Consider the following 10846-nt stretch of genomic DNA (forward strand, 5'->3'; position numbering starts at 1 on the left):
AAAGAAAACTATAAAACAGAGTAGAGCCTATACTTATTGATAAGTTCCCTTCCAGTCAGCCAAGCAATTTCTCACCCAATGGTCAGACTATACAGCACTTGTCCAGTCCAGAGAGCTGGGATCCATTTTTCTGAGACAGTCACACTGGTCTCCATAATGGATGAAATTCTTTCTTTCTCTTCTTTCTCCTTTTATACAGCTCCAGACCTTCTCTCTTCACGTAACCAGGATGTTTCAATAACTTCAGTTTGCCCCAATGTTTCGATAACTTCAGTTCGCCCTCTTCAAGGTCTTGTTCTTGGGCTCTTTGGTGCTTTCTACAGGCCCTGCACCTTGTCTAGACAGTAAATGCTTGGCTGGGCTGGGCCACAAGATGTGAATTGTTTGTTCTCATTCTTGATTGAGTTAACTCTGAGAGCCACCTCACCCCAGGTGGCCAGTTTCACCTCCAGCTACTTTGGAACACAATATTCTACATGTTACTAGCTCTTAAAATGTTTCCCATACATACTGTCATGCTGTCCAGAGTAGCTGACAACAGAGAGTGCCAATCTCAGGTCAGACTGTCAGAAAACAGGGCAGAAACCCCAAACTTGTATATTTTACAATTAGATTTCACCAAGTCAGTAACAACTGTGCACTCCTGGATTACCATGTTAGTCTTACTATGATGTTACAAACAGTCCCCACTAGGCTCTCCAGTGTATCTTGCCACCCAGACAGACTGGATTAAGTGAGGAAAGGTTCTTAAAACCAAAAATCACCACACATTAGGTCACTCCCGACCCCAAAGGGCCAGTCACTTACCCCAGTTCAATGGATGCTCTTGATCTTACATCAAAGACAACACTGTAGCCAATTTCTCTAGTAAACTAACTAAATACCTTTTAGCTAAGAAAAAGAAATAGTTATTGAGAGGTTAAAACAGGTAAAATACATTACAGATGAGTCTAAATTAATAGTCCAAATAATAGCAGAGATGTAGTATCTGCTAGTTTTCCATCAGTCTCTCAAGAGATACCGGATTGCTTCCTGGGTTCAGTATTTCTAGATCCTGCTCACAGAAAACAAGCTGACAGGCATCTCATCACAGCATGGGCTTTTCCTATGCAGACCAGATTTGTGGATTCTCCATTGCTGAACATAATGACCCATGCTTTGAAGTTAGCATGCTTCTTCATTTACAGTTTCAAGGCTCCAATCCTGTTTAATGGGCAATCCGATTACAGATACATACACAATGCATTTAGTTACAGCAGTCCAGACAATCTCTCATTAGTTTTCATGAAGTTTTACACATTAAGTAAATTCTTATCCTAATACTAACACACCTTTGATCTAGGATTATCTAATTACAGGGTATACATAATGGAACTACATGGAATGTGATAGTTGACAACAGAATATTGATAGGTGAAGAGAATGCCATTAACATTCCCTAGTTTTCATGAATGCAAATCAAGTGTAATTACCGGGGCATATGCCATGTAAATGCAATATGATAACATCCCTCTATGTTCTATTCTAACTAGTGAATTGGTTCGTGCATACTAATACATTTAACATTTCTTTGAAATTCACACACAGGTGAAATGGCCTGTGGCTCCAAATTGAGCTGGGCTGTTAGCATCACACACACTTCCTGCACTAACCATGACGGCCAGTGAGTTCTTAGCTTCTGGCAGGGACCACACCCGGCCCCCTTTGGGGAAATAGCATGAAGATGGTGATCGCCAGGGAAACATGCCCAGCTGAACAGGGTTAGGCAAGTCCCAGATCCTGGGTATGGACTTGTAACTGCATACTCCCTGTCTGTTGCCAACATGGGATGCCTGGGTAACAGTTTGAGATCCAGGTCTGAACTTTCTGACTCATGTATGTCTCTGATATAAAATCATATTGTCCCCTCTCATCTCTGGGATAAGGCTGCTGCTAGGGGGCCCTTTCATCTCCATCCAGCAGGAACAACAATTATTTTTATAAATTGTTCCCCACCATCTCTCCCGCTGTTGGTCAGATAAGGGCAAGGTCCTGTGCACCCCGGAGCAAGCTGGACTTAAATCTGTGGCAAGGCCTCCTTGTTTCTGGGACTCTCCTGTGCAGCAGGCTGGAAATCCATAGGAAGGCCATTTAAAATAAAAAGGAGGTTTGTGTTATCCACTCTGATGTTAAATTCAATTTAATTGACCAGATCCCTCCATTTTCAGCTTTCAATATGCACAGATGTTTGTAATGACAACACTTAAGAGCACACGAAAAGCCATGCTGGGTCAGACCTATTGTCCATTAAGCCCAGTGTCCTGTCTGCTGACAGTGGCCGGTGCCAGGTGCTTCAGAGGGAATTAACAGAACAGGGCAATTATTGAGTGGACGATGGCTTCATAAATCAGTCTTGGCCTTTTAAAATTAATAGAAAGAGCATTGCTGGAGGGCAGCACGGGAATGGGACCGGAGGCTGCAAGATAGTTTACCTGTCTGGTGCTCCTTTGAGGGCAGGGCTGCTCCATCATCTCCTCTGCCCCCTAAGGACTCTGCATGGTATGTAAAGGCTCCTGGGCTTGAAGGGGATGTTCAGAACCAGGCTGCAGGAAGGGAGAGTCCAGCCAGCTCTCCTGCCTCGGGATTCAGAAGGCTGAGAGCCACCTGGCCAGCTTTGATTCTCCACCGTCTCTGCTGGCTTTTGGGGCCAAAGAATGATGGGAAAGGCAGCCTTTGTGGTGTGGTTGTGGGTCCAGGAGCCGCGAGTTGGGGCCAGTCAGGTGAGAGGTTTTCGTGGTGGGCTCTTCCTTATTCCCATTCATCTCTCCATAACCTTTTCCTCGAGACCTTTGTTATCTCTGCGTTTGGGATGAGGTTAGCTCCTGAGGGTGTCTCGATTATACAACAACTGGTGCTACATTCCAACAGCAGCCAGGCAGAGGTTCTAACAATATAAGAACACAGGGACTGCCACACTGGCTCCGTCTAGCTTGTCTATGGTACTTATCTGGCCCCCATCTCCATGGTATCTAAACCCTCACAATCAGCAGTTACAGGATATCTTGCCCCAAGGGAAAGTTAAATCCTCACCCCCAATATTTAGAGAAGGAGGGTTTATATCCCTTACAAAACTTTTGTTTTTTAGGGTGGCATGAAGAACCCAATGTCCATTGAATTTCACTGGAATCAGGTGCCTAACTTCCTTAGGCTCCTTTAAAAATCTCAGCCTCCGTGGGTACTATTATGACTCTGTATAACCCTCAGTCCTTTTCTGAGCCCGGCTAGGCTCTTAGCCTCAATGCAATCTTGTGGCAATGAATTCCGCTGGCTAATTGTGCATTGAGTGGAAAAAGTCATTCCTTCTGAGTTTGCCACTTCTCAGTTTCATTGTTCTTGTGTTATGAGAAAGTAAGAACCCAATTTCCCGATCTGTCTTCTCTACACCAGGTATTATTCTTTATACTTTGTCAGGTGCCCTGTTATTAGCTTTCTCCCCATGGTAAAACAGTCATAGTCTTTTCAATCTCTTGTCATATTATTACCCCTTTTGAGCTGAGCGGCTAGCCAAAAATCTTGAAGTCTTGTAGGTAGTTACACATTGGAGTGGAGAAATTGATGATTGATTCAGGTATTGCCTTTGATGCAATCTTGTTTATTTACAGAAACTTATATATAAAGTCCTGAATGGAAGGGAGCTAGGCGGAATCCCTACACAGTAAGAATCAAAGAGCAGCAGACAGTTTCTTTGCTCACTGTCCCAAGCCTGCTTTTCCAGCCAGCACTCTGAGTCCAAAATCTCTCTTTAGGCTTTTCTCAGGGCCACATAATCTGCTCTGGAGCTTCTTCCTCCTTCTGTTTCTGTTGTGCTTCTCTTTTGCTGTCTCTCGCTCTCCTCCTTATAGCCCTCACTTATTCAAAAGACTTTAGTGTGTCATTATTCACCACAGGTGAAATCTCCCCAATCAGAAAGCATAATCCTTGGCTCAACTGGAGGAATTTCAGACCGTATTCCCACCTGATGGTCTCCCATTTTCTGTCCATATGCGATAGTTACATTCCTTTTTGAGGAGAGTAAAGTTTGCCCTATACTTGTTGAGCCAACAGCAATTATTTTGGATGCCTGATCCTGCCCCATTGGGAGCTGTACCATTGATAGCAGTGGAGGTAAGATCAAGCCCTAGAATGAGAAGAAAGGGCCACTCTAATGATACATGCTGTGCTCTGTGAATATTGTGTTCCTTTCCCTTGGTGACACAAGATTTCTCCGGCATTTGTGGCTTTATTCGCTCAGCCCAACACAGTGTTATATCATAAAAATAAAACCAACAGGAGCTTATAAAGGGGATAAGGCAATATGCCGCATTTATTGTAAATATAATAAAAAGATCAGAATATACAATTCTATATCACTACTATTCCTTATTTATCCACATATCCATTCATACATTCATTCATACAAGTTCTGCATAGTTGTTGTAGTTACCAGCCTAGAGGTTGCTTGTGACAGAGTACTGGCCAGGTAGCCTGTACACGAGGGTGGAGCCGAGTCTTTGTCAGATGCGCATCCGATGCTCCTGGAGGGTGGTGGCAGAACCAGACTCAAAAGTTCTCAGTTTTTAGAGTCAGTTTTTGTAGGAATTTGTTCCTATGCCAGTCTATGGGAATTGCTTCATCATGCTGTTGTCATGATGGCTCCATGATGGCTATCAGGTGTTTATCTGGTTCTTCAGTTTTCTCATCCTTGGGATGGTTTTGTGGATTTCGGTTTTGCCCTCTGGGGGTCATCCGGTTGTCTCCACTCTGCGCCTTCTTCAGCCGATTGATACTGAATTCTTAGGCTGGCACTTCCCTGATCATTCATTTATTATCTAAACAAGCATCCATCCACATACATCCTCTATCTCTATTTTAATCACAATTGTTATTTCGCTGTCTCTCCCAACGTTAACAACTCTCAGGGTGTCACAAACATAACAAAGTGAGATAAAAAGTACAGAGGGTGGGAGTCTCTGTGTACCATTTTGAAGGGCAGTTACAAAGTATTGCTTTGAGGACAGACACAATTAGCAGCTTGCAAGTCTCACTCGGAGAGGGAGAGAAACAGTAAAAACAACAGACCCAAAAGAAAAACAAGAGACCTCTTAATTAGTAATACCCTGGAATTTAAACTATGGGGAATCAAACTCCCTTGTGATTTTAATACAGACCTTCTTTAATATGCCAACACCAGTGCCAGCTGCCTTGGAGGAAGTGAACAATTATGCCAAAACAAGCCTAAAAGAGGAAGTGTCTTCCCAGCTCGTTCACCTAGAACGCCATATAAAACATGGGGGAGTGTGTTATAATCTTTTATATCCCAGCACTGTGAGTGTAGATGTCATTATTTATACAAATGTCTAATCCTTTTTTTGAATATAGATAAGCTCTTGGCATTAACCTAGTATCCATCAGTTTCACAGTTTAATTGCTCACTATATGGAAAAAATTCCTCCTTTGATCAGTTTTAAATTTGCTGCCTTTTCATTTCATTACTTGTCCTGTCCCCCTATTCTAGTATTATGAGTAGATTGGGAAGGATTAGATTTTTATCAGTAAATGTTGGTAAACATCTATTTCACCATGCATATACAAACCGATTAAAAATGCTTCCACCGATAATAATTAAAACTTACAGACAGGCAAAATAAGAAAAATGCTGCATGAGAATTTATTAGAGTCAAAATCCATGGGTTTAGCCTTTTGAACTGGGATTGTTACAAATGACTGGCAAATGAACAATAAAAACAGGTGTGATTTTTTGATTTAAGGATATTTGTTTGGTATAGTTTGATATGTGATGTTGCCAATTTGTGTTTTAATGGTTATAAAACTATAGCTTTTTGCATCTTAGCATCTACAGTCATTATATGTTTTCCCACAACTGGTTTCCTCTTGGTTTCCCATAACCATGAACAACTAAATTGATCAAAATAGAAAAAAATGTTTAAAATCCATAATTCTGTGGACATTTAAATCTATAACAATAAAACAGATGCTTAAAAATAAACATAGCTATTATCACCTGACATGATAAAAAATAAAAATCAAATTGTGCGAAGCCTAATTATGAGAGGCTAAAAAGCAGTGCTGGAATGACCATCTCTGCACTGTTCATTACATTATTTCCACCTCTTATGTCCCATCTTATTCTAAACGCTCTAGTATCTCATTTTAAAATCCCTTCTCATCTGGAGTCTTCTCATGTCTTTGATGATTTTCACTGCTTTTCTTTTCACCCTTTCTACTTCTGCATTATCCCTTTAGAAAGCATTTGAACAGAACTGAACTGAATGTGGTCCTCAAGCTGACTGTGTACCATCTCTTTGTCTAGCAGCATTATAATGTTTTCTATATTTTTCTCTATCGTTTTCTTAATACACCCGAACGAGTTGTTTGCCCTTTCAACCACCTCTGTGCGTTGAGCAGATATTTTCATGGTGCTGTGCACAGCAGCACTTAGATTTTTTCCCAGTAGGGGTACAGTTCATTTAGGACACATCAATGTCCATGAGTCAGTTCCTTCCAATCTGAATTTCGCCTAACATACTGTTGCTAATTGCTTAGCTTTGTCCAGCCTTTCTGGAGTTCCTCACAGTCTCCTCTGATCTTAACTAATTCTATGTCATCTACATCCAGTGCCACCTCACTGCTTGCCTCCTTGTGCAAATCCATAATAAACATATTGAACAGTAGCAGCCCTAGTGTGGAAGCCTTAGCCATGATGAAAACTGACTGTTTATTCCTACGCTTTGTTTTCTTTTTAGCAGCTTTCTGAGCTATGAGAGAATTTTACCTCTCAGCCCATGACTACTTAGGCTATGTCTACATGGCTGTGTCGCTACAGCCATGCCGCTATAAGGTGCGCAGTGTAGCCACTGTTTGTCGGCTCCCCTGCCGACAACTTCCACCCGCAATAAGTGGCGTTAGCGCTGTCGGCAGGAGGACGCTCCTGCCAACAAAGCACTGTTCACACCGGTGCTTCAGGGAAATTGTGACAAAGTGGGAATTTTTTGTAATATTTTAAGTATCTCAGGCATGCCTCAGTTTCCCTCTGTACTTTGCATCATGACCCAGTGGGTGCAAAAGGGTTAAAGCTGCTCTTGGAGCCGAGAAAGAGGCAGGAGGTGTTTGTGTCATGTAGCTGTCTGGGGTGGAAGGAATGGCCTGTTAAGAGACTGGCTAAAACCAATCCATATCAGTGGAGAATTCAAAAAGACAATGGGAACCCCAATGGCCAGGACATTCACACCTAGCCACCAGCAACCAAGAGGGAGGCAATTTCCCCCCAACTCTCATCAGGGAAGCACTGTCTCCTCCCCCTTGCCCCAGCTCAAGAACAAAAGGAGCAAGTATCAGGTGGCTGGAGTAAGGGCTGCACTTTGCAGAGACATGGAACTCTCATCTTGGACTGACAGAGACAGGGAGCCCAAGCCAGATGTGGATCCACAGCAGCTTGGCTGGCTGGTTGCACTGGCTCGGCCAGAATGGACTATATTATAGCCTCTATTTCTCTGGGCTACCCTAAGGACTTCCCCATGCCTTGTGCCAGCAGGCTAATGAACCCTGCTCTGGTTGGAAAAGGCTGCCTGGTGTCACTGCAGACACTGGCTGGGAAGCCCAGAGTCCTGGAGAGGGCACATGTCTCTGACCAGGTGTCTGGTTCAGTTGGACTCACTGGTCAAAGCTCACAGCATGAGGCAGGAGGGCTGGAGTCCAGAGGCTCTGTCTTGGAGGTGCTGAGGCTGCGTGGCCAGCTCTTGAGGAAAAGTGAGCCCCATTGGGGGTCCTCTGAGGAACTGTTTAGTAGCTGGGGCATAGCTGTGGATCCATGACAGAAGTTTTATCTTAACACCGAACAGTTAACTGGCTTCACTTGGGCTGGACTCAATTTTTAGTTGCTCAGATAGCAGGGTGATGGTGGAAGTATAAAAACAAGGAAGGACAGAGGGGAGATAGAGGGTTGTTTTGGGGCTTGGGCTCTCTTGTGCCTTGCCATTGAACTGTACACTGCTTTCTTCTTTCCGTCCTGTTGCTTTTTGGTTTGGAGGGAGACACTCTTTCCAAGGCTTTTGCCACCCTGCGGCTACTGCAATGTTTTTTTATGGCCACCTTCAGGTCAGAGTCAGAGAAAGCATCACAAGAAAATACCATTGGCAGATCCAGCGTTATCCATGCAGCATCAAACCTGTAGTTTGGTTTGAAAATCAAGACAAATCAGTCACCATAAGGGTAAGAAGGGAGCAGGGCTCACAGCTGTCTTTCCTATCAGAAATTCCAATGCATTCTGCCAGAGGGTGGCATTATGGACAGGAACTCCATTACCATCCTGGATAGATGGGTGCTTAGTATCAGCCTTGAACGTCCAGAGGGAAGATAATTCCTTCAGTTACCTCGGCAACATGCACTGTTCCCGGAGCTTCTCTTAGGGTTAGAAAGTATTTCCTGTTATTGCCTCTGACTGTCCTGATTGCACTGTGATCCTGTCTCCTCTTGTTCTGACCTTGATGACTGCTGACAGGGTCTGCTCTTCTCTCCTCTTCTCTCACAGGTCCCGTGTCTTGGTTCCAGGGGGGATGAAAACCAAACAGGGCTGATACAATTTCACTTCCATCTTCTCTCGACCCTCCCTGAGATTCAGCTGCTTATTTTCCTGGCCTTCCTGCTCATGTACCTGCTCAGCCTCTGTGGGAACGCCGCCGTTGCGCTCACTGTCTGCACTGACCGCTCCCTCCACACCCCCATGTACTTCTTCCTGGCCAATCTGGCAGTGCTGGAGATCTGCTACTCCTCTGTCATTGCCCCACTGGCCCTGGTCAACCTTGTGTCAGGGAGGAAGGCCACCATCTCCCTCGCTGGCTGTGGCACTCAGATGTTCTTCTTTGTCTTTGTGGGAGGTGCTGACTGCATTCTGTTGGCTGTCATGGCTTACGACCGATATGTGGCAATCTGCCACCCGCTGCGCTACACCCTCCTAATGAACTGGAAAGTCTGTGCCTGTCTCGTAGCTGGCTCACTGGTGCTGGGCTTCTTGTTATCCCTGCAGCTGACCATCTTGATCTTCCACCTGCCGTTCTGCACCACCAAGGAAATCAATCACTTCTTCTGTGACATCCCTGCTGTCCTGAGGCTGGCCTGCACCAACACACATGTCCACCAGGCTGCCCTCTTCATTGTAAGTGTCACAGTCCTTACCATCCCCTTCCTACTGATCTGCCTCTCCTACGTCTTCATTATGGCCGCCATTCTGCAAATCCATTCTGCAGCCGGCCGGTGCCACACCTTCTCCACCTGCTCCTCCCACCTGACAGTCGTCCTCCTGCAGTACGGCTGCTGCAGCTTCATATACCTACAGCCCAACTCCAGCTACTCCCCGGAGCAAGGTCAGGTGGTGTCTGTGATCTACACCTTTGTGACCCCTGTACTGAACCCCCTGATCTACAGTATGAGGAACAAGGAGTTGAAGGATGCTCTGAGCAGAGTGCTGAGAAGGAAAGTGCTGTCCCAGAGAAAGTGACGCTTTTGGGCCCTCAAACAGAGTAACAATGTAGGACTGGATGGCTCAAGCTGCTTGGGAACGGGCCATATCGGATTCCAGCTCTAGGGAACCAGTTTCACTCTGGACCCAAGTTGTAGTGGTACAAGAAGCCCCATGGTGTTGGAATGTGAGATTATGACGGTGCCATGAAACATCATGTCGGTTGCATGCTAATGCCAAGGAAATCTTAAAAATCCTGATTAGACATCCTCAGGCTAGTGGAAATAGGGTAGTTTTGTCAGTATTTATTTTTCCCTACATTTTTTCAATAGTTCTAGTAGCTTACGGCTTTTAACTAGAAACCTGAAATTTGGCAGGCAGATATTTGTGTTTTGCTTTTTTCACAAAATTCTGTTCAGATGTGACCGAGTTACGAGCAGCAGAAAAATCACCATGTATGCGTGCACAGAAGGACTTCTTAGATACTTGCTCCTATTTTTCTGAACCTTCCAACTGATCACTGAGAATGCTCCCAGACCTTGACAGTGTTTCCAGTACATAGAGTGACAGAAAGGACACGGTAAAACTGCTGCTGCAGGCAATCTTAATTCTAGCATGTCCTCATTTTCGAGTAACTGACACGGAACCTTAAAAGGAGTCTTTTAACGTTGTTTGTCTGCACGGAGTTTCTCTGTATAGAATGTAGTAAGTAGCTACCCTCTCCAGATGCGCAGGAGATGGAGTCTTGGGGGAGCCCAAGAGATGGTCACTGTGCTGGAATTAGAGCTGCTCTGTAATGATTTATGGATACTGTATGTTGATCTGGTCATTGGGATGTTTGCTGCATGAATATACCAGTTCAGTTTAATAGGAGACTATAAGGAAAAACAAGCAGGAGAGAAACAGGATGGCTCAAGATAAGCCACTTCTCTGCAAACACTTGAGAGTTGTTAAGAGACAATGCTGTGATGGAAAAAGGCCCGTTTGTACTGGAAATCAAAAGGACTATAGCAACTTAAAAAAGACTAAGAACTCTCTCTCAAGTTGAGGGACATCAGACTAAGATGCAGGCAGCCCTTTGGGGGTCTGAAGAAATTATACCTGTCTAGGTAACCATCAGGGGGTGGAAATCCTTTTGTGTAAGATAGACATGCATATACACTGTTTGCTGTTTTAAACTCATTTTTTCACAAACTGCTTTGTTCCTACTCCAAAATAAACAATACTTTGGTTTAAGGAGGTGCAATGAATCAATGAGTCTGCAGATCCCTATGCCCACTTGGACAATTACAGGGTTGATACACTGAAGGAGTTATGATTGGAGGAGGGAGCCAGCACTTCTTCCAAAAGCAT

General features: G+C 44.3%; 1 protein-coding gene across 1 annotated transcript; it reads left to right on the plus strand.

The window, feature by feature from the left end:
- Positions 1-6796: 6796 nt before the first annotated feature.
- Positions 6797-10568, plus strand: LOC102935579 (olfactory receptor 10V1). The gene is made up of 2 exons (XM_037898909.2): positions 6797-6877; positions 8567-10568. Exons 1-2 carry the CDS (start codon positions 6797-6799, stop codon positions 9530-9532), a joined length of 1047 nt encoding a protein of 348 aa, XP_037754837.1. The 3' UTR covers positions 9533-10568.
- Positions 10569-10846: the final 278 nt, after the last annotated feature.

The sequence above is a fragment of the Chelonia mydas genome, chromosome 6 (assembly GCF_015237465.2).
Source record: "Chelonia mydas isolate rCheMyd1 chromosome 6, rCheMyd1.pri.v2, whole genome shotgun sequence".
Lineage (NCBI taxonomy): Eukaryota > Metazoa > Chordata > Testudines > Cheloniidae > Chelonia > Chelonia mydas.